This window comes from Dendropsophus ebraccatus, chromosome 1, assembly GCF_027789765.1.
Source record: "Dendropsophus ebraccatus isolate aDenEbr1 chromosome 1, aDenEbr1.pat, whole genome shotgun sequence".
Taxonomy (NCBI): Eukaryota; Metazoa; Chordata; class Amphibia; order Anura; family Hylidae; genus Dendropsophus; species Dendropsophus ebraccatus.
The window spans coordinates 63740604-63766096 of record NC_091454.1 but is presented as its reverse complement, the minus strand read 5'-3'; the positions used below and the strand labels follow the sequence as shown (position 1 = coordinate 63766096).

The 25493-nt window shown below is 39.6% G+C and overlaps 1 protein-coding gene across 6 annotated transcripts in view; it reads left to right on the top strand.

Annotated features, from left to right (window-relative positions):
* PPP2R2B (protein phosphatase 2 regulatory subunit Bbeta) overlaps positions 1 to 25493 on the top strand; it is a 208051-nt gene that overhangs the window by 126085 nt on the left and 56473 nt on the right. Inside the window, exon 1 of one of the 6 annotated variants that reach the window (XM_069972102.1) lies at positions 24315 to 24478. The exons of the other annotated variants lie outside the window; for them this stretch is intronic. Coding sequence (XP_069828203.1) covers positions 24418 to 24478 — 61 coding nt within the window. The 5' untranslated portion in view covers positions 24315 to 24417. Of the gene's footprint in view, positions 1 to 24314; positions 24479 to 25493 lie in introns of those variants that run through there. 6 annotated transcript variants of the gene reach the window in all.

The window sequence follows — 25493 nt, the reverse complement described above, 5'->3', positions numbered from 1 at the left end:
AGAGCATGAAACCGCTGTCACGTGGTGGAGGAGGAACTGGCGTTCCCGCTGCCTGCATGCTACATTAATGGATTTTACACGTTGAACGAATGAAGTCTTTTTAAGGGTGCTCTTTGTCTTTCTCATTGGAACTGTTTATATGGTCTTACACTTGTGAGAGAAGCACCACGATACACTGAATTTTACAGCACCTGTGTTGGCAACTAAATCCATTTATACCTATATACCCCGTAGTGCCGGTTGCAGTTTCTGATATAGCTATTTGGGGTAATTTAAACTGTCAAAGACTCCATCCCCTCCAGAAGAGGAGAACACAAGTAGTCTCAAAATGTAGGGGCAATTAACTAGTTTTCTGCTATTCCTTATCGGTTATGGTTTCTTTACCTTTTTTTCCATTATGAATGCATTTGTCTAAAGAGACCAAAAATGTATCATGGTCACCATACTAGCATCATACTTGCTCCATTTTCTGGAAAATTAAAGCCCTGTTGAAAGTGTTTAGTCTGTTTGCCTGCACCCAACCAACAGAGCATGAAAGGGACACATGGCCCAGGATGTGCGGGGCAATTCCTTCACTGTTCATTTCATTTGCCTTGGAAACCATGGTTAACAGAGAATAGGGAACAGCCTAGACATGTGCCCTGCTTGTAGATGCATTCACAGATTATTCATGGCCTGTAAGTTTTTGTTTCTAGTAATGACCCTTGAACATTCTCATGTCCATATGTCTAGGGACACCAGGCTTGTGTGTTTCTTGCATAGAATGGTAAAACCATATTGAAATAAGACATCATAGTCTGGGTCCTTCATACTGTATGGTGGTAATGTATTGATGTATATATTATGCTAAGAACTGTTACAAATAGTTCCCTCCATCTTATTTTTCCATAGTTTCATGTACTGTAGTTGATTTTTTATTTTTTTGTATTGAGCTCTATAAAGAGATGTAGATACATAGGAAAGGTTTCGAGACAAAGCTATTCATTTTCACAGTAAGGTCAATAAAGTAGTTTCTCCAGCACTGTAAACCTAAAAAAACAAAACTTCTAGAATGTTACGCTGGGGCCTAGCATTGGGCCATCTAATAAGGCCTATAGTAGAACACTAAACCACCTATTAGTTGGCCTAATATCCACTAGCAGAATTCTGCTCCAATTTTGCCACTCAGTCATACCACATGTCAGTCGAGACAAAAGGGTCGGTCTTAGCGTAAATACTGAAATTCTGATGTGTTAACAAAGAAGATCCATTTATTTGCCCTACAAAATTCACTTTAACATTTGCTGAAAAACTGCTCCAAAATCCGCCAAATACTGTGCAGCTTTGACACTACAAAATTACCTGCAGGAACGCTGTGGCTTTTCCAATGCGAAAATCCACAGTGTCTGAATCCCATATGAATGGGAACCTGTTAATTTTCATCCCCTCTCCTCCCCAACCATCCATGATTAATAGATTTTTGTTAACATGGGGAGAGAACTATCAATCATGGGTGGTGGGACAGGGAAAAGCTGCTGAGGGCTTCCTTGATGACTCTTCGCTCAGGCAGCATGAAAGTGATGACCATCCCTTTTTAAAGAAATGCAGTGGAAACATTCAGTAATGCACTTTCCCAGTTCCGCATGCTAATGTGTTGACATACCCAGTCTTTGTATAAAACACCATTGAAGCACCAAATCGCTTTCTAAGACCTATCAGTAGGTTAGTTGAATCTAACCTGCTGATAGCCCCCTAGGGCCAGGGACGCTGAGGAGGAAGGTATGTGTCTTACCTTCCTCCTCAGCGCCGATCCTACGCTGTTAGTTGGCTTAACGTTCAGCCAGGAGCACTGCCCCGCCCCCACAGCATCATCCGGCCCACCCACTCCATTCATAATTAAAGAGGGCAGGCTAGATGACCCTGTAGGGGCAGGGCAGTGCTAACAGTCAAAGATTACACTGACAGAGCAGGGATGGCACCGAGGAGGAAGGTAAGAGATACTTTCCTCCTCAGCATCCCATGTGTCTTACCTTCCTCTTCAGTGCCAGTCCCACGCTGTTACTTGGCATAATCTTTGGCTGGGAGCACTGTTTGCAATGCCCTGCCCCCACAGGGTCAACTGGCCGCTTCTTTGATTATGAATGGAGCAGGTGGGCTGAATGACTCTGTGGGGGAGGGACAGTGCTCTTGGCCAAACAGCACGGGACCGGTGCTGAGGAGGAAGCAAAGACACATACCTTCCTCCTCTGCGTCCCTGGTGCTATAAGGGGCTATCAGCAGGTTAGATTTATCTAGGTCTGTCACCCTTTTAAATGTTTGCAGCATTGTAGACAGTGACTAAAGGCCCTTTTACACACAGATTTATCTGACAAATTATTGAAGCCAAAGCCAGGAACAGACTATCAACAGAGAACAGGCCATAAAGAAAAGACTGGGATTTCCTGGCTTTGGCTTGAAAATTCAGTCAGATAAATCTGTGTAATAGGGCTTTAAAGAGTATAGATTTTCATTGTTCTAGATCAAAGCTGGTTCCAGCTACTCGTCTAATTTCCTAATGCAATTATCTGTGCTGAATGCTAATGACAACTTTTGACGTTGATGGATGTTATCAGGCAAGGTAACAAGATGCTTGCAAGCTATGTTTACTGGGTGAAATGGGCCAGAAATGCATATATTTGTCACCTGTATTATGTTGCTGAATGTTGTCATGGGACAGCTGGTTTTCTGTATAGGTATGTGCTCTAATTCTTTATAGTCTTACACTCACATTCTGTCATACTTGCGTTGGATGTAAGAGTACAATAGGCATGGTAGCACTGCACCTCTGTATGTTTTTCATTTATTTATATGGATTAGCCCAGTTACCATTTTCTATTGGTTAATGAACCTTCATTAGAAAGCAAAGGAAATGAGTGCGGGCTCTCAACCATTCCTGAATGGCTAATGACTAGTGCTATGGTGAAATGAAGCATTAATGTTGCTGGGACCAAGGAAATCATTGAGTACGGATCATTGAATGCCTCTCCTCTAGATTTAATGGCCTATGGTCAGTTAATCCTACACAGAAATTATTTGGGGTTCCCCTGGTACTCCATCCTTGCAGTAAAATTCTGAGCTTACAGCATGGCAGGTATAAAATTCATGAAAGTCACCTTTTTGTTTAATGAATATTACCTTTTTTTTTTTTTTTTTTTTTTTTTTGGGCCTAATTACTTTTTATGGAAACATGATCTTCACTAGTTTCAGTTTTTTTCTATTACAAATATCTCTTAACATTAGGAATTCCAGCAGTATTTTCTAGAATAAAAATCAAATTTCACATATTTAATAATAATAGTCTTATTTTCAGATGCAAAGTTTTATTTAGAATAAAAGAATAAAGTAAATAATCTAAAAACTACATTTGTGGCCAGAGGTTACATTCAGCCAGTTCTGGCAAATGGTTTTTCAGCCATTTATTCGTACATTTTTTTTTTTCAGCAGTTTTTTTTTGCTTTTAATGTAATTTCTAGTAAATATTCAAAAAAATGTTGTGTAAACATAGCATCAAGCTGTGCAGTCTTTCAGTATTTATATATTTTTTTAATCAAAACAGTGTTTGTGTGAGTTGAGGTCTTTATAACAGGGCAATAAAGTGCAAATTGGTTTCAAAGCCATGAATAATGTAAGTGGTATACAAAAATGTGCATATTATCTGCTGTATGTCATGCACATGAGTGTCCGTAAGGTCTTAAAGAGGTTATTCAGGCAAATCTAACTTGTCCTCCGGCTCCTTTGTTATGAATACAGCCGCGGCTACAGCACATTACCTGTGGCTCTATTCATTCCTATGGAGCCGCCAGAGAAAGCAGAGTACAGCACTCTATTTATTCATATGGAGCTACCATGAACAGCAAAGTGCTGTACTTTCTCTGGCGGCTCCATAGAAATTAATAGAGCCTCGGGTCACGTGCCATAGCCACGGCTGTATTCATAACACAGGAGCCGGGGGCTGATACAGACATCGGTGGGGAGACGGAAGTCTGTCCCCCACAGATTTCTTACATGTCGCCTATCCTGTAAATAGGGGACAAGTTAGGGTCCTATTACACTTTAGTGTATACTAATAATGTGTTTACTTACCTTACAATGTTTCCTTCCTTGGTCTCTGCAGCTCTTTCTTCCGTTCCAGTCTCTTCTCTCACAGGCCGCTCATCCAATTACTGGGTGTAGTCATGTCTGCCAGTGATTGACTGAGCAGCCTGTCAGTGCAGAGACTGGAACAGAATGCAGAGCTGCAGCTGCAGAGACCGGGGAGAGCCTGAGGACAACAGGGAACATGGTAAGGTAAGTAAATACTAAGTGTTGCTTTTATACTTCAATCGTCGGTCAGCTAATGATGGTTTCATTGGCTGATCGTTCTCTCTATTACATGGATCGACAATGAACCGATTCAATCGATTATAGCTCCATGTAATAGGGCCCTTAGTTTTGTCTGGACGACCTCTTTGTGACAGGGAAGGTTGCCTGGTGCTGTCCATTGCATAGAGGTGCTGAATTGTCTTCACAGTTAGAGAGCTTATTCAGGCTTATAAAAACATTGCTGCTTTCCTCCAGAAACAGCACCACTCTGGCCCCCAGATTGGTTGTGGTTTTGCAGCTCTGTTCCATTGAAGTAGACTGAGCTGAATTGTAATACGAGAGACAACCTGGGGACAGGGGTGGCGTGTTTTTTTTTTTTTTTTGTTGTTTGTTTTTTTGCAAAGCTACTTTCTTGCAAAAAAACAATTTCTTATTCTGAAAAAAACCTTTTGACACCCAACTCTTATATCTTTTTATGATAGAAAAACTTGAGTAATATATTTTAAGGCATTTAGCCGTGTAGATATGTTAAGTACTTTAGTATGTAACAGATAAATTAAATACACTACAGTAATGAAGGCTATACAGGCCACCTACACTACTCTCTAGTGCACATTATGGGCATACAGCGTTTTCATGGTCTTCCTACCCTCCTGATCACTCATACAGTACATATAGTAATAGTCTTGCGTTCTATCACATCACATGCCACATTTCCCAGGGTCTAATAGCACATTTTTAGAAAATGTAGAAAAATGTACTTGTGCATACTATGCTCCTTTACAAAATAACTCTTTGGTTAATGTTCTCAGTTGGAGGTCTAGAAGTTGGGAGAGTTTGCAGGGAGTAACATGATAGTTTCTCTTTAATAATCCATAATTTAGACAAATTTAACTTGCTGATGTCTTCCTATTACGCACTGAGCGCTGAGGTTGAAGGAAAGTCTGTTACCTTCACCCTATGTGCCTTTTAGGGATTCTGGTGCACTGGGAGCTGGACCACCATCTCCAGAGCACCGAACCACCCCCAGCCTGCCTGACCCTTGTAATTATCAGTGGAGTCAGTTGGCCGGATCGGTGCTTAGTGGCCTGTAGCCCCGCCTCCAGTGCCCCACATGGCCTTTCTAGAGGCAGGGTTAAACTACAAATGACTACGGAAATGACACAGAGAAATGAAGGTAAGAGACTTGCCATAATCCTCAGCGCTCTGTGTGCAGTAGGAAGATATCAGCAGGTTAGATTCTTAGTTTCCCTTTTAATGTTGCTTGTCTATAAACTGTCAAATGTTACAGATACAGTATTCCTAAACAATTTTTATGAGAATCCATTGCCTTACCTGAAACATGGGTTGCTAAACGCCTTGATAACCCCTTTAGTACATTTTTTCTGCAGGTTAAGGATAGGGAAAACATGGCCTCTTTTTTTTTTCCCCCCTAGAAACAGTATAACTGCTTTTTCCAATCCTGGAGTAACTCCCTTTTAAAATTAGACCAACACCATCCCCCACCTTTAAAAAATTTAAACGTTTTAATACCACCTTCTTGCAAACAATCCCTTGTACATTCTCATCCTCAGGAATGTTCTACCAAAACTGGGTGAGTGCTTGAATATCCAGACTTTAGATTCTTACATGATTGTAACCTTTTATACGGTGCCATTTATTGTATTCATTGTAATATACCTTGTTTTAAATTTTATATTTTGTGTTTGCTATTACAATGCATGAATAGTTTATTGCTTTGGTTGAAGTACGTACTTATACTGTACAGAATGTGGGTGAGGATCAGTCACATGACTGGCTGATGTCCAAGAATAAGCAAACCATTGCACATTGGAGTTTACTCTGGTCTGTATTTCCCTCTTAACAACCAGACCAAAACACACATTTGTGTCATCTCTACAATGATCTATTTTTATCTGATACCAGAAGGTCAGCTTCATTCTCTTCATTGAGCATATAATGTGCAATTGAGTCACTAATCTTTAGTTCATGCCTTGCAGACTGAGACCTTGCTGCTTGATGCCTGTCTTCTCCTGCCACATTGAATTTATTTCAGCCTCTCCTAAAATATATGCTTAGTTACAGTCTAAAGCATCCTTGATGCCAAGGCATCCTTGTGATAAATGGAATCCAAAGGAGCGGTTATTTCACAAAATCTAATATTAGCTGTATATTTTTGTGCTACGCGGGCAGCAACACATGGTACATTGTCTCCTCTAGAATAGCAAGAATATTTCTAATTTAAAAAAAAAATTTAAATGTGAAAATTAGTGTGTGTGCTGGTAGGTGGATATACCTCCTCTTGTTGCTGTTACGATTGGTAGAGCTGGAATACAACCTCTTAGTGTAGAGTTAGACAGGGCAAGCTGTCAAATTGCAAACCGCAACCACTGTATCTGGGCATGGCTTTGACTAAATGCGGCTGGCCGCTCCATGTGGCTCTACCCTCTAGGTAAATACAGTCTTATTTACTTGTACTCCAGAAAAAAAAAGACTTGCAAAGTCACAATTTTTGGCTTTTCCATGTAATAAGTGTGTGTGTGTGTGTGTGTGTGTATGTGTATGCATGTGTGTGTGTATGTATGTGTATATATATATATATATATATATATATATATATATATATATATATATATATATATATATAATTATATAATGTGCGAAGAGACAGCACATCCAAAGTGAAGTGGAATTTTTAATATCACACCAATTTGCGATGTTTTGGCATAAACAAGCCTTTCTCAGGCAGTGTGAGATTTTATATATTTATATTTATGCATTTAAACGATAAATGGACCAAGGGTTATATTAATCATATTTTAGATCCTGTGTTGCAGTCAAATAGGGCAGCTTGGTGGATAGATTGACTGTGTGTGTTTGTATGTATGTGTGATATATGCATATTCTTACATAAATTCTCAGCTTGGAATTGCATTTATTTATCAGATCATCACAAAGCTAAAAGAACCCCCAGTCCTGTAACTACATCCATTATTTATCTGTAAATGTTATTGATGGATCTGTCAACATCCTATACATTTTACTAGCTGGAAGATGTATAACTTGTAGCTAGAGATTTATGCTTCATTATCTAGGGAAGACTATATTTTCTTTGGACAGAGCTTTGTCTATCAGAGTTTCCCACATATACTGTGCAAGTGTGTTTTCTACCCGGATATAAGAGATTACCGGTGGCGTTGAACATATATAATATTGATATGTTTCTCAGTAAGCTGTATAACTAGTATAAAGCACTAAAGTTATGTGCGTTTTGTTATATACGTAAACATTTCTGGATGTTATAGTATATCTACTACTTTTTGAATATTTTTAATTAATAAAGCAATTTATCCCTGCACCACCACCAGAAAAGGAAATCTTATTAACTCTCCTCTCATCCTGCAGTTAGCATCTGCTGTGCCATAAATTGTGTTTATTGCCCCAGTACATAAAAATCATTGCAAGTAATCACACAGAACATAATCTCCAGAGAACACATGTAGCGACTCATATATATACAAGGGAGAAGGGAAAAGGTCTTCTCCAAGCTAACATTTAGGGAGGCTGCTCTGGCATCTGGTAATTATCAGTACTGATGGCATGTACCGCTGCCTGGCCATAAATACAATAAATATTGCTTAGCATGGCTTCACCAGCTTATATTATGTGCTTCAATTTATAAAGCGTGGTATTGGAAAGATTGGGCAGCTATATTTTACTGCAAAAGGGAGAAATAAATAATGTGTTAGTACTGTGGTTAGATCCATATATTACTACTTAATATTTAATTTTAAGCCTCATCCTGTGGTTTCATTATCTGCTTTGTATATTGCTAAATAAATTACTATTATGTACCTGTAATCCATCATACCTGTGAGTGCTGAAATCATGTAGTTTTCAGTCTGGCCACTAGACCTAAACTAAACGGAGACTTTCTGTCCGGTCTGTGATAATATAGAGGAGGTTGCTGGAAAGTGGAAATCTGCAGAATTATAGTGAAAGGTGACAACAGTATATAGACAAGACAATAGGAGCTCAGTCTCTCCCTCCCTCTGGATTGACCTCCGCACAGGTCACCGAATGTGCTTACAAATATGTCCCGTACAAAGAATAGGGTCTGGTGATGTCCGATGCTTGCTGTAAAGCTATCCCTATACTTATATTACAGCTGTACCAATACGTAATCTTTTAGGACATGAAAAAAACAAGTTTTTTTTTTCCCAAATGCAGCATGTTGCAAAAAAGTCTGTGAAGACACCCTAATGTTATATTGTTTATATCTATCAATGAATTTTACCTGAAGGAATAGAAACCTTAATTATGTTGGGTCTCCACATTACTGGGACAGTTTCCTCCAGTTACTGTCTCAAAGGTATGAATTGTAAAGGAAATATCTTAAAGGGGTACTCCGCGAAGCTTGCTTTGAACTGCACCTCATGTCATGGCACAGAATGGCGGCACTGGAACGCAGTTAGACTTCCAGCAGCTGAGCTCCATTCAAAGTAAGCTTCGCTGGTTTACCCTTTAAGTGAACAGAAGTATTTAAATAGGTTACTGCAAGACACATTGTAGGGGAACCAAGACACCATCTGATCTGCTGAGCATGGAGAATCTGGTTGGTTAAGTTTCCCATTGATTTTAGTTGGGTTCTTTTACTCTAGTCGAGCACTGACAAACAAGTAACAAGCACTGAACACTAGTGAAGCTCATTCACCATTTTTTATTTAACATCTGTATTAATTCCATATTTAGCAGTCCATATTAGTTCCATATTAGTGGTTGGTTTTCATATTCCCTTTTAAATATGCAGATGCCAGGTTTTTCCAATACGTATCATGTTGTAAAGATCTCTGAGCTGTGATTGGTCGCCATTAGGCAAAAGCAGATCCTTCAGCACAGGAAATAGGCATATGCAATTGTTACCAGTATACCCAGGTACTGGTTATCTGTACTTCTGTAATGTAACCATTGCAAGCGTGCCTTTTTATGCTCATATGTATTAGTGATGTAAATGGTTTGGATCATAAAAGAATACCAATGAAGGTAAATTTTACGGCTCTGCCTAGCTTTAGACCTATTCCCACATGTATATGGATAAATGTCTGTAATACGGCTCCGCAATGCAGGCATATTGATGAGATCAAAATGCATTTATAACATCAGTGTTGCATTACTCATCAGTAATACCGATTGGCTGTGCTCCCGGCAGGAAATGGAACTACTTTTTGAAAAATTAGGTGAAATAAGGATGGTGTATGGATTACATTTGAATGTGTCTGTATTTTAATCTCCTGTATTTGAAAACCAGTTGAAATATTGATAAAATCATACTTGTGTGAAAGTAGCTATACTCCGTATATAGCATAAACAATGATGTATATCCATTAGAATATTCAGTAGGAAGATGAAAAGGCTAGTTAAATTCATAGCTTGTCTAATTTATCACTTCCTATAGGGGGAGGGACCATATATTTCTCTGGCCACATGATGAAGTGACCTGCCATCTTCTGGAGAAGTGATTAACTATTTGTGTTGCTAACAGAACCCAGCTATGTAGTCCTGAGCAGTTTTATGGGTCCTAGACGGCAAGACTTACACCAGTCTGTCATTGCCTATGTTTGTATTAATAATGGTTTTTCTCCAGGCAACAATCAAGAAGAAATTTTTCACACCCTTTAACAGCCTCTGGGTGAGCCAGACAGGCTGCAAACAAGCTCTTATTTGCTGCTAGGAAACCTCTGTAAAAGAAAAGGGAAAATGTGTATATATGTATATGTATATATATATATATATATATATATATATATATATATATATATATATATATATATATATATATATATATATATATATATATATATATATATTATATATATTATATATATTATATATATTATATATATTATATATATATTTTTTTTTTTTTATGGTTTTATTCTTGTTTTCAATTTCAGTATACATACACTAAGCATTTCTTTATTACACTCAGTGGCTCACATGTTTACATACACATGGTTGCTAGTTTTGGCCTATTTGACCAGACAACTGGTGTATTGGAGTCTGTTTTGTGTTGTACTTTTTAAAAGAGCCTGTGGTTTGTCCAAAGAGAGAAGATTTTTGTGTTTATAACTTGTGGTGCCCTCAGTGGTTTGTTTACTGACTAGCTACATCTGCCGTTCCTGAGATATAGGGGTTTACTACCTTATTTGGCCGACTATGTACTTTGCATTGAATATTCAAGTGGACGGGAACGTTATTGCGAAATGGGTTGTAAATAGGCGGCTGATGGGGCTTGTTTTTTTTTTTTACACGTATGGATAAATCGCTTGAGCTCTCATTTAGCGTATCGCTAGGGATTTTTATTTTTTAAACATAGGCCCAGATTTATCAAAGGGTGTAGCATATACATTGGTGCAAACTGCCCATAGCAACAAATTACAGCTCCGCTTTCAGCTCTGGTAAAATGAAAGCTGAGCTGTGATTGGTTGCTGTGGGCAGTTTACACCAGTCTATATTTACACCCTTTGATAAATCTCCCCATAGTGTTTAGACAAAAGGATAAATCGCTATGGAAAGTCGTTAATGCAATCTGAATTATTATTGCAAATATGATAGTAATTGCATTCATATATAGTGGTAATCATTATTGTGTTTGTATCTATATACTGGGAATGATGAGGGTTTACTCTGAAAGACTTGAACGATTAACAAGATTATTATCACTTAAATTCAAACAATTAAATTTTTTTAGGAGCGATAATCTGCCTGTGTTAAAGGCCCTTTAGAGGGGGTTGGTTATAAACACCTTCCCAAGCCCACCTTTGTTAATACTAACTTGTAAACTTATAGTGCTTATCTATAATATGACATTATAGGCATCAACCTTATGGCCTGTGCACTGGTCACTTCCTACTAGATCTATTAAGTTTCCATTTTTTCTTTGTTCTGCTGCTCCTTCTCCTCCCCCCCCCCCCCCCCCTTTTCTGCCTAGCGGTATGACACTTGTCCTATTCTATGATTTTGTGATTTCACCTTGGGATGTTTTGCTGTGCTGATGACTTTAAATTTCTTCAGTGGGCTCCTGGCACTGGTGTTAGCATGTAGTTAATCTTTTGTGACGCTTAAACAGAAGCATCAATTTTTGCAGCTCTATACGAAGATTGTCAGTACCTGTAACCAAACTGAGCTCATGCTTTTCCAATGACAATACATGTTTAAGTTGATATGAATTCTATGACGTTGGCCCATCAGTATGTTTTTGGAATGGAGGGGGAAACTGGAATTTCTCTGAGGTAGGAAAGAGTTTTTGCCAGAGTTTTTTCAGTTTTGTCAGTGAAAATGATGCCAAAACCATGAACAAAATTAAATCTCATTACTAACACTTACTGTACCATGAAACCCCGAAGTATGGTATTGCCCCCCAAAAGTTATACAAATCACCAATATACACTTACTACGGGAAATACACAAAGTGCTTTTTTTCTGCACTTATTACTGCCTGAAATCTTCACTTCCTTGATAAAATGGTGATTTCATGACCGACTCTGGGCTGCTGGAGAGGATTATGGCAGGGGGATGCTCTGTCCCCCTCCTGGTCTCCCTTGTCCAGTGCTCCCCCAGCTCCCCACCCAGCGGGACCTGCTTAAATGTCTCCCGGGCAGCAAATTCAAACTAGCTGTCACCCAGTGCTGTCTTTCTCCAGGCAGTGCTGCTGCTGTCGTGTTTTTTTTTTTTGTCCACCGCTCGGGACGCCACCCCTCACATTCCGCCTGCAGCAGGGGGAAGGTGTCCCTAATCTGGGGGACAGCAGGCAGAGTCCCGACACAACTGGGGTGAACTGTGGTGGGGAGACAGAGCCGACAATGAACATCTCTGCCATCATCCTCTCCAGCAGCCACAGCCGGCCCAGCTCTGGGAATCGGGTCATGACATCACCATGTTATCCAGGAAGTGAAGCCTTGATGCAGTAGTAACTGCAGGGGAAAAAAGCACTTTATGTGAATTTCCCATAATAAGTGTATATTGGTGATTTTGTATAACATTTGGGGGGGCAATACAATACTTTTCGCCGGACTTCGCATTTAACAGACCTCAACGATGCGTGACCTGTGACCTCTCATTTCAGTCACTTAGCCTGGATTTACCACCTTCACCAATAAAGAGTCATTGCTTTGACTGGATATTTCCATTTATGAAACTTTCAGTATTGACCTTTTTGCTCCTCTTAAACCACACTTGGGAGTCTGTTCATCACACTTTTTCTTTTCTCCTTTTTTTTTGTATACACAAATTATTGGCTGTTGGCCATGCATTATTAATTATAATAGCAATGCATGGCTGATGAATGTGTAAAGAAAATAGCAAAATTAATACTTGCCTGTCTGTGCTCCCCGGTGTCGCCCTAGCTTCTCACTGCAGCTGCTGCAGACCCTTCTGAGCTGGTCTCTAAAGTGACAGGCTGGTCAGCCAATCACTGACCGAGACTGTACAGTGCTGCAGCCAATCACTGACCGAGACTATACAGTGATGCAGCCAATGATAGGCTGAGCGGCCTGACACTTCAGAGTCCAGCTCAGAAGTGCCAGTGGCAGCTGAATCTGGGCAGAATCTAGAAGGAGACACTGGGTACCGTGGACAGGTAAGTATAAAGTGTATATAACATTTTTAAAGCAAGGGCTGCATGGACATTGCGATCTGTGTACATGCAGCCCTTGCTACATGATTGTCGCGCCATCTAAAAGGTTTAGTAAGCGAGCAATCGACATATGGTCACACTAGTAATCAGTAGGGATGAGTGAACTGGTTGAGGTTTGGGTTCGTATGAAGCTGAACTATCGGCTTCTGATTCCCGCTGTCTGCCTGCTCCGTGGAGCGGGTGGATACAGCCTGAGGACCACCTAGAAAACTGAGATACAGCCTATGGCTATGGCTGTATCCCAGTTTTCCAGGAGGTCCTCAAGGTTGTATCCACTCTCACCACGGAGCAGGCAGAAAGCGGAAATCAGAAGCCGATAGTTTAGGTTCATATGAACCCGAACCTCAGCCAGTTCGCTCATCCCTAGTAGTCAGCCGTATAATACAGCCCTTACACTGCAATACTAGAATGGAACAGCATAAAAGACCGCTATTCCATTCTATGTAGAACTTTTTTTAAATGAATGAAAAATGCCATTATATGGAATTAGTCACTGGCGTTTTGTTAAACCAGGTATGTTGTGAGCTTGTCGTATCCATTAAATAAATTTCCAAAATAGCCCTTGGGTGACAGTTGCATAATACAGATGTCAAACAGTGGCATAGGTCACCCATAGGCAAAAATAGCATACATATAATGAAAAGGTCATGACCTGTACATTAAATGGATTAAAGCCTATAGGTGATAGATGCCCCTGTTAAGCATTTGTGCAAAAAAAAAAAAAAAAAATTGGGTACTCTTCCCAGCACTGGTTAAATGTAACAGTATCTTGAATTTTTGACCAGCCAGGTGATCTAACCATGATGGCATATTATAAAAGGGAAAAAGTTGTGTTTCAGGAGGCAATTTGTTTATTTTATTAGTTTAGTTCAGTGACTAAACATTCCATAATAGAAATAAAACCTGTGGATAGTTTGATGAGCTGTCCTTATAGTGAAGGCGTCCAGCCCCCATGTTCCACATATATGACCATGATGAACTGGGGATTTACAGATACCTTCTGTCAAGCAGATTCAGCATAATATTTATACACTCTGATCTTTAGCAGTGGTCATCATGACCCACTAAGAAAATTGTGTGTGGAACAATTTGCTGTAAAGTTCCTACACGTTGCATCATTTTATTTGAGTTTCCAGGTGTCTCATGGCAACCACTACCCAGGACAGGTAAGTATACCCCAGCAAGTCCCTGCACTAGGTATCACAATGTGTGTTCATTTTGTCCACAATGTTTTTGAAAGCTCTAGTTTAGTTTTTGTGAAGATTTTTTTTTTGCCCATATGATACATTTGCAAAGTATGAACCAAAAATATTTTTTTGAAGGAAGTGATCTTTTCATCTCTTATAAGGGCAAAATAAGTAGATAAAAATATAGAAGTACAAATCCGATTGTATTTTAAACCTGTGCATTACCCATCGATGAAATGGCAGACTGCTCCAAGTGTTGGCGTCAGTCCCGTTGTAATTACACAGCATGCATTTAATTGAAAACCTGGCATTGGACACCAAGGTCAGCAACTCCTAAATCAGGCCTCAGTGTGCACCATTGTAAGATCAATAAGTGAGAACATTATAGTTAAAGGGCCACTAATCTGAAAGCTGAAATATATATGAATAAAACATAAAATATTCTGTAATGCCCACACTTTGTATATGGTTCAGTTTACATTTTGTTTATGGCCACATTGAATGAATTTTTGAGGTGTATTCCCTAGTGTATATCACTGATTAAAAAAAAAAATCTGACATGGCAGACACGTTCCCATCTCGCATAGTTATGACCTATCCACCTGCTCATTGGTGGAATTCAACCTCTTGCTTTGACCAATTTGAAGAATCTGGGGAAATTACATCCTAGGGTGATTGGAGGGCAACCAGTGCTCAGTGTATCCTCTAAGGCTTCTGAATATTGCTAAGTGCCTATGTCCAGTGGGTGGCACTAGTACAGAAGTGGCACCAACTCTTATTAGTGGATACTTGCTGTAATACAGCTTACTTCCTGGTGCAACAATTGGAACGAAAGATGACATTGATTTTGGCAGTTTAATAACCTAGATGCAATGGGTACCCTGACATCTAGGTAATAGACTGCCATAGGCCACTGTGCTCTGCGTTTTTGGTCCGTGGCGTGGTTTTAATTTCTCTTAACTCCAGTTTTGCAGCATGTAGGTATGGAGTCTTGCAGAGTGGTGGGGGCTCTGTGGTTGGCCTCCGCGCCAATCTATCTCCTGTCCAATAGATGGAATAATAAGTGTATTCCAGCCTGAAGTGTTATAAAGTGCACCAACCTGTAATAGAATCAATGGATGTTGATTTTTTTAAAGTTAGCCTCTTCGTTTGCATGAGTAATTTTTTTATTTAATTTCTGATCTCTAATTTTAGCTTAGAATAATAGAAAGTGTCAGAACAGTCAAGAAGGATCCTGGCCCACTATCAAACAGAGCTAATTTACTTGTCAAGTACCTTACTGGAGAGATTAAAAAAAAAGTTATGAAGAAAGGCATGCGCCATTCTATTACTCTCACAATGCACACTGTCAAGCTGTCACTTCAGTAGTCAAGAAGGTGTTTTGAGTTCTCTGAGAATGACTTCTTCCATTTACAGAGAGCGATTCTGAAAGGAATACATTAACTGCAATTACCAATGCCGTTCGTTTGCATTTGACATTTTAAAATTGCATTAAGGTAAATCATGGTTCTAACACAGTTTGTCTCATGGGTTAAGCCTAGATAGTTGCAGCATTTTGATTAGTTCACACCTTCATATTAATTGCTTCCACTATTGCAGTATCCGTGTATGGAAAGCATTGGACTGTGTGTTTGCGAAGTCAAAAGCAAAGTAGCAACCATTGTAATGGTGGTATACAAATATGTAGGCTGTATCCATGTTTTCCTTGACTCCCTAGGGTTCCATCTGACTTTAGCAATCACCGATATTCAAATGCCAAGCGATCTGACTACAGCATGCTCCAGTTGGGCTAATCTCAAATGTGAACGGTAAAATGGAAAGGTGGGGGAAAAAAATCCTAAATGTTTAATTTTAATTTTAAATTTAAAAAAAAAACTTCAAAAGCAAGAAGTAATTTTCCAATGAAATGTTTCCATCAATTGTAGTGGCATTTGGTAAAGGGCCTTTGTAGTCCTGTCAGTCTTGAGGAACAAACTTGGGTCCTAGTTACTGCTGAAAAGGAGGTGGTGCTTGGGTGGCTCCTAGTAGAGATGAGCTTATCTGTATCTCCTACATTGCAGTATAATGTTTTTTATGAATATTAAAGAGGCGGCCCGGTGTTAACCATTTTGGAACATGTTGCTGTTGGTGCATATAAGACTATAAACAGTTTGTGCTTACCTGTCCACACTCCCTCAGTGTTGTCCTCTAGTGTCCCCAGTCGCCAGTGTCCCCTGCTGACTGCAAAGCCTCCACTTTAAAAATGTCCCTGTTTTTGGAGTGACTGCCTGCTAAGCCAATCACGAGCTGCATCGCTGTCCCATCTGTCAGTGATTGGCTGAGAGGGCTATCACTCCCAAGGTGAAGTAATCTCAAAGTAGAGGCTATGCAGTCAGCGGGGGTCATCGGCGACACCAGACACCGGTTACCATTTTATATGCACTAGTAGCAATATGTACTATATATACAGACATCCAATTAATTTGAATGGGAGCTGTGTATTACTGGTGGTGGTGCTGTTGCAGCAATTGTGAGCACTGAGATGCAGGATTTCCCACGGATGACAACAGATTTTCCGGTAGCCCCAGCAGGCAGATGCCTTGCAACTAGTTTAGGCTGTGCCTACAGTGTTTTTAAACAATAAACAACATTTTTTTTTTTTAATTAAAAACTCTTTTTATTCAAATAGTTAGAAATTTAAAGGCTTATTTTGAGTCTATTAAACAGTTCCTGAGCATTTTAGCAGCTTTTTGGTCTGTAACAAAAGCTATAGCCCTAAAGAATTACAACCAAATATTACATTCCAAAAAAAGCTGGTGAAATTCCTAGTTTTGGAATGTAAACGGTGAAAAAAATACCTGACAATGTTGTGGCCATTAAAGTGTGTGGAAAACCCTTTTCCTATTGGATGGAGTCCACAAGGAAAACTGTGTGGCCTTGTTTTCCTGTGGTTTGTGCTGTAAAATGATTGTTTTGTGGCTCAAAAGTGAGGGAACAAAGCTTTATTAAGGGCCCCTTCTATCCAGTAGGAATTGACCAAAGCAGAACACCCCTTTACAAACTTTTAGGTTACTGATGCCCTTTTTTAAAACGTGCAAGAATAACATCTCTTTTTATGGGAGCTTTTTTTTTCCGTCTTTCAGAAATGCTGAAGATTTCAATCTCATGAGTATAAATCTGTTAGGATTACTATCTGTTTGTCAGCTGTAAGCGTTCTGGTTATAATAATGTTCAGCCGACCATCTCTTAATACAGCTGATTATTTGTAATGAGAGCCTTGGGTCTATGTGGCATATGCTGGTATTATACATCCGTATAGTAATGTGGTAAGCTAGTCTATCATGAGAAGGTTAATATTTAGTTTAGAGGCACATGAAGCTTTAGGCATTGCTTGGTAGACATAAGACACTCTGCCTGATAAGCATCGGTCTCTGGGCTGTGGCTGCAGATCTTTCTGAAGGCGGCCTGCACATTCAGCAACTTGTCTGACAAAATGCTGACAATTAGGGCACAGTGCTGCCTTTAATAATGTCCCATATTCACAGATGCTGCTTCATTCTACCATTGATGATCTATACCACTTAGTGGTAATTGTGCCATGGTACCTAGTGCAGTGATTTGATGCACCGTGGAACAGCTGTTACCTTTCGCTCAAAGTGAGAAGGATTAGTCTTGGAAGGCATCTCGAGACTCCGACACTTCTCGCCGTAATTAACCTGCTGTTGCGTTACCACAGGTGTAAAATGTAATAGCTTTTTATAAGAATTCATGGATGGACCAGTCACATTTCCCATTAATTTGAAGCCTAATGAGCTGTGGGTTCCATCCTGGAATCTATCGTGAGGAATTATCAGGCAGCCCACTGAGAGGTCTTCATTTGTATCTGTATTGGTTACCTTCTTCTCTTATACAGAACATATTTCCAGGCTCTTAAGTTCTCAATAAGTGGTGATCTTAAAAGGATTTGGGCCTCATTCACAAATTCAGTAGTTTTTCAGGACTGCATAAAATCTGCAAAAAATGTGTCTGTAGTACATCCTTAATCCATTTTTTTTTTTTTTTTTTTTTGTTCCGCAAAAAAATTGGATGGTGAAGTTTGAGGACATTACACGTTTTTACGGACTTTCCCATAGAATTCTATGTGTGAATCTATTCCGCAGTCTTATTTTGTTGATCTGTAAAACTACGGACAGTATGAATAGCCAGATAGAAATCAATGTGCCCTAAATTTTGTCTGTAATTGCAGATATATATGAAGCGTGTGACTAAGGCCTTATACTTCAACTAATATTGCATTTCATGATCCTTGATAGAATGGAATCCAGTTTATAATTTTATTTCTGTGAAAATAAAAAGGGAGTTGAGTTGCTGGAGAGAGACAGAAAATGTACTATGAACCTCAGCTATAAGCCTGTATCTCCAGGACCACTTTTGTGGTATAACCCCTGCTTATATGATTGAACCCCTACCTTGCTGTGATACTGTTGATGCTTTTCCTATTTGTAGGGCCTTCCTTACAACCCCCCCCCCCCCAATGCCATCTACAGTAGTGTTTTGTAAATCATCCCCTCAGCATAGTGCCAGCTTGTTCAGTAAAATGCAGTTTCTCCAGCACTGTGCCATGCTGTCCTGAGAATGCCGGAGGAGGGAAAGGTTGAGTAGGAGTGAATTCTGTTGGCACTATACTGGGCTTTTGGGAGAGGGGGACTTGGGAGCTTAGTAACAGCATTAGTAGCATGGGCACCTCTCCTGTCCCCAGTTTGGGTGTGGGTGTGGTTTTTCAGCTCAGTTCCATTGAAAGGGAATATAGCTGAATTGGGATACCATACGCAAACTGCAAGAAAGTAGCGGTGCTGTTTTTAAAACTGGATAAACCCTTTAATCTAGCGGAACCATGCAGATTTTTAAAATCCTTTTGAAAGTACAGGCACTATAACATTGTTTATACCCAGACCACAAATAACTGGGTAGCCTACTTCTCCAACCATTGTGTTTCTCTATTTCCTGTGCCCACTCATCTTGCTAACATACAGACATTAGAAACAGGAAAAGATGGAAGAAAGGTGTACCATCTGTATATACATAGGATTGTACATACATATTCTATACATTGATTACTGATAAGCACAAGTGGTAAAAGCTCTTGTGACAGTGCTGATCCTACACTATTAGAAGCTACACCTTCATGATTGTGACATTTACAGGATCCGGTAATTGGTGCATAAAAGGTGGACAAGTAGTTGTTTGTTCTGCTCTTCAGTTACCTCGGTGTCCAAAATGAAGCCTCTAATTGAGGTCTCTCAATTTATTCGTATGAAGGATGTGTACAATCCAACAATGCAAACCATGGACATTGCTGACCTATTGTGAATGTCATGGCACATTCCGGCATTGCATATAATCAATAGCTATATGTGTCCTCATTGTGGTCTATGGAAGAGTAAGTGAACTTGATGTTCCGTCCATTTTATACCCCCTTGTGTATTTTCCCTGGCGTGGATGAATTATCTAATGAGGAGAAAGGGCGTTAATTGGACTGAAATATGGGGCTATAGATTTGTCTCCTGGTCGGTTAACCTTCCAACCTTTTCAGGAATGAGTACGTGTTTGTTTAATGAAGGGGCACTTTTATCCCCCATAGGTATTTACATCAATAAGTAGAACTGCATAATACACTTAACATTAATGGAGAATGTGTAACCCTTGATGAGCCAGCCATGCATATCCATCTGTTAAGCTTACCTAGAAGTGATTTGTTTTGGGCCTGCATGGCTGGAAGAAACATGCTTGCGTTACCTATAGACCCAAGAGCTGTACTTGTATTCTGTAGCTGGTAGATTTAAAGTCATTATGGGAGGGTTCATATCCATTGTTTTGTGTATAATTTATATCTTTCCATTATAACAGGAAGTGAAAATTGTAAAAAGCATTAACACTTTTTATTTTTCCATTGTTTACCAAAAATAGCTAAATTCAATAAACAGGGCGGTAGGGGTTAATGTTGATCCCAAAATGAGGATCCAAAGCCCCTGGGATGTATAAAGGACAATTTGAGAACAAAGGCCAAAAAATAGAAGAATTGTAAGGGGGACAAAAGAGAAATACAAATAGAGATGACAGTACTATAGATGAAGATGATAAATGTACAGGGTGAGGGTATGTGCGTACTAATCAATTCTTGTGGAATCCCACAGCAAAATCGTGCGGAATTCTGCCCGTTTAAATGCAACATTGCTCCTTTCCATAGAGCAAAATGGGATTTTCGTCTGTCCGCGCACACAGTGGAAATTTAAGAACGTAATCTGTGCAGAATCTGTGTTCCGCCCGAATAATTTACATGTCAATTCTTTGGGCGGATTGCGCTGCCAGAATTTCATAGAACTCTATAGGAGTTCATTTTTCGCGTGGAGTTCCGCAGGAATTCTGCGAGTGCTATAAAATGTGCAGAATTCGAGCAGAATCAGTCAGTGGAAATTATGTGTGCACATACCCTGACTCAAAAAGGATGGTGCAGAATCCTCTTTACTGTCTCCTCCATAGTCTTTGGTCAGCCCAGACACTTTCCATGGCATAAACACCCGGCGCTTTGGAATGGCTTTACCCAACCCCAAATGCAGTTTCTGTTCTTTACATTGATATGCTGGGTCTTTCAAAATGACTTTGTAGCCAAAAAGCACATTTAAGTAGACACAATAGACGCCGTTAAGGAGTACCTTGCATTCTGCTTTATTCTATGCTATGCTGTATAGAATCCGCATACACTATAAAAATGTATTTCTACATTAAGGACAGTCTTGCATCTGTATATCAATATACTATTACCAGAGAACAAAATTCTTTGCTCGCTTATTGCAGAGAAGCCTATGACATGTCCCCACCCCCACCCTACATTAGCAGCCTGGATGCAATTGCAACTTGTGTTCTGTCTTGCCACCATATTGTCAATATAATGGCAAATTGTTCTGCTTTCTGTGTTTTAAAGTCATTTCTAATGTGCCGCTAAAGCATAACCTGAACGTAATTTGCAATATATATTTTTAATGTAAATCCATATTCTGCGCATGGTTCAGTGCTCAGGAGGAACATTTTATGGTTGTTTACGACAGGTCTTGCTGTGTGTAATGCGGCAGAACTGTTCTCACCACTTATTTCTTTAGGTGGAAGTAAGCAATCAATGTTGATCAATAAAGTGTGATTTTGTGTTGCTGAATCTTGCCTTAATCTTGGCTTCAAATTGCACATAGTGTTAGGTATGGTATTTTCTAATCAATTTCCATCAGCCCAGTGTCTAAGTACTAAAGATATAGATTACAAAGTGAAGGGTGTAACATTATAAATGGCATCCTATTTGCATAGAGGCATTATCACATGGCTATAATTTTGCAGGTGTATGACATCCATATCCCTGGTACAAATGATGACGAGACTAATCCCCCAATCTAGGCCCTGTAGTTTGATGCTGCAGTCATACTGTAATGTATCCCCCTAATGCCTAAACTGATCAGTCATGCTCTTTTTATGGGTAAAATGTATACAGTATGATTTTAAGGTCATGTTACAGTTGCCCATGGAAGCCTATAGAAAAGGGAGAGAATGGAGGCAGCAAAAGAAAAATACTAGATGCCATTATGTCCTCCATTCACAGAAGAAAATAAACAAATCCTGCTCCTGTAATAAGATATATCGTAAAGATCCTGGTCTTTGTACTGTTTTATGGGACGTTCCTAATTTCAGATGTTTAGATGGTATATGCATTAGAGCAATAAAAACAGTTAGAAAATTGCACAAAGCCTTTTAATGTTAATCATTTAGCCCTGGAATCCACTCCATCTGTAGTGCTGTAGAGATGATGTGCATAGAATCCTCAGTAGTTTATTGTTAATGAGCTGAACATTACCCAGCATTTGCTCCTGTATGACTCCTCTGGGTCTCTACATTGTATTACAATCTCAATTTTATTACATGAAGGTCTTTTACTTTGTCTTTTTTCTGGTTTCATATTGCATGCCTCCCACCCCCTTCAAGCCGTAAACCTGGCCGACGTGTCTGAGGGTTATAATATTACTGTATATTCCCCTATAAGTTAATTGAAGACCATTCTTCCATTTCCATAAATGTTTGGCTTTAGCTTTCCTCTTGCGGCTTGTGACACCTTGGCACATGTTCACACCTTTTTGATAAGGTGATGATTGTTCTACTTAGTCGCTTTTTAAGCTTTTGTGGATAAACTTTTATGACCATCATTAGGCTAGGCCATCAATATCATGATGGTCTGATCATCAAGCCACAGGCCTTTCAGTGCTACTCTGCTCCCTGCCACTCCTCCCTGGGTGCCAGAAAAGCTGGATCCAATCTTGGGAAATTTCTCCCAGTTTCCCAGGATTGGATCCAGCTTTTCCCAGCACCCAGGGAGGAGTGTCAGGAAGCTGAGCAGCGCTGAAAGGCCGGCGCCTTGATCAAATGAAGTGAGTCGCTTCATTTAGATGAGCGATTTTGCTCATCTCTACTGCTGTTTCCCTCCCATTGTTGATGGTGGGTTGCAATGGTGTAGCTACCATAGAGGCAGGGTAGGCAGCTGCTATGGGGCCCATGCAGGAGGGGGACCCAGGGATGCACAGTGAAGATAAGTCTCCTGTGTCCTTCTGCTTAATCCCTTATGTAGTGCAGTGTGTCCCGGTGTTCACTAACATGCTGCAACATAAAAAAGGGTTAATATGCAGAGGACAAGGAGATCTCTGCTTCACTGCTCTGATAACCTCTGACCAAGCTTCGAGGTCAGGGGTTATCAGTACAGGAGCAGTGAAGCAGAGATCTCCTTGTATTCCTTTTTAACTTTTTTTTTTTTGTTTGCCAAAAATAGGACCTCTAATAACCAATATCCATATACATCAGGATAATATATATAACCTACAACTAAAAGATGCTGGACAAAATACTACATTTTATCAAAAAATACTTTATTACATACAGAAAATATATTTTAAAAACATATTAAAAAAGGGAGCAGAAAATCATACAACACATACATCAGATGGTATACAAGGCAGAAAAAGTTGATATATGTTCTATGGTATATCACTTGACCCACAGAGGTGCGGAAAGTGCACACAAAAAAAAGTAGTATTAGTATTTTGTCCAGCATCTTTTAGTTGTAGGTTATATATATATTTTTTTTGTGTTGCAGCATGTAAGTAAACTTTGGGTCACTTAAACACTGCAGTACATAATGGGTAAAGCAGAAGGTAGTCTGCTCCTGTACCTATGTATTTAACCATAAGGGCTCCTAATGGGCCTTTTTATAGATAGAGTGGACTGACAGAGCAAGCAGCCATTGGCTCTCTGCTCTGCCAGTCACTTTTGTAGCTGCAGCGAGATTCTGCCTCTGGTCACAAGAGATTTTACATTTCCATCCTAGCTATGCCCCTGGTGGGTTGTTTAATTTACAGACCACCACTCTGCTATAAAAGAAAAAAAAAAAAGTCTGAACTGGTGTGATTACATGATATATTGTATAGCTCTATAAATTTACATTATAGCTATATATACACCAGCCAGATCACTGCTATCATAGCAGAGTGGTGTTCTGTAACCTAGGGGCTGTCAACAATGGAAGGAAAACAGCAGCATGTAAGGAGGAGGAGATGCATGTGCTAAATGAATGAATGTATTTGCAAAAAAAAAAATTAAATTGACGAGTTCTACAAGTATAACTATGTTGGTTAGGATGAGACTACCCCTTTTAATATGTGAATCTCCAGAGCATAGATTTCCTCTGTATGGTGTTGAGCTTGATAAAGGTACAGAAACAGACATTTCCTGCAGTATTCTAGACAATGAACATGAGCTGGTGATGTTTTAAAGGAACATGTTGCAGGTATTGACAGTTTTTACACTGTGCCAAACCAGTAGTCAGTGACCGTGTTGATGAAGCTGCTCCCGTGTGTCTGGTGTAAGGAACTGAAAGCTAATTTTCAATTTATTCATCATAGCACGCCATTGACACACTTTGAGAAGCATGGTGAAGCCAGATCCTCAGAGGGCCTGGTCACTATGGCAACACCAGAAATTGTGCTGCGCTCCACAGGCAGCAGGCCTCCATTCCCTGCGCTGGTTGCTAGGCCCTCCAGCAGTACAGGGGTTAAGACTCTCTGGAGATCATTAGATAAAAATAAACATTTCTGTTCCTGTCAGAAGGTTTTCTCAGTAGAAATAAGTGGTTAATGTTGGGAATTCTTAATGTGCGGCAATATAGAAATATTCCAGTTAGAGCGGCAGCAGTTCTCCTTCTCTACTGATGGTGAGAAGTGTTTGCCGCAGTCTGTGTGTATGTATGTATGTATTTGTGTGTGTATGTATAATTTTTTACGTCTACAGTATATCATTCCTGAAGTATACCCCCAGTGCTTGTGATATTTAATGTGTGAATATCACCACCTGGTACGAAGGGCCAGAACTGTATTAGGGAACACTTGAGAGGTCTGCTGCATATATATCTCTCTATATCTCAATATATCTCTCTATATCTCTATCTGTCTGTGTGTGTGTGTGTGTATATATATATATATATATATATTATATATATAATATATATTTTTTTCAGTGTGGGGGACACACTAAAATGAGGTGACAAGTCAATGATGGCAGGGGGTTTTGATTTCTTCATATTACAATCGACTCTGTTTAGTCCCCCAGTTTAGTCCCCCAGTTTTCCATCTTCCTCTTGCTTCCAAGAAGAGAGCACTGCGGCCAATGATTTGCCTTAAACCTATCTCAGAAGCAGGAAGAAGACAGAAGATGGGGGAGTTGATGGAGCTAAACAGGAGCTAAGGGGGAATGGGTTGGTAAATATGGCTTACTCAGCTCTCCTCTCCTCCTCCCCTTCCTTCCCCTCCCCCCCTCCCCCGTGGCTAGGAAAAGCCCAATGAGAGGACCACAAAAGTATATAAAAGTTTATGTGCAAACGTATTTAATATATAGTATAGTAGTATATAAATTTTATATATAAAAGTCTATAGTTATGTATTGTGTCTATGTAAAATCTATGGTGGTACATGTTGAGGAGGGGCTGTCAGTGGAGCTATTTGCATACATTCTCCAATTTTGCAATACAACAATGTATTAGAACATTTTATAGCAAGCATAGAACAGTATTTTCTGCAATGGACAGACAGACTTGTACCATTGTGTTCATTCGACAACTGACAAGTCCTGCGACCATTGGACCAAATCTGTTTGGCTCTTGCTCCAGTAACCCCTTCTACTCAGTGATTATCTAAAAAGTCATCAAACTCTTCTTTATTCTACAAGAAGAC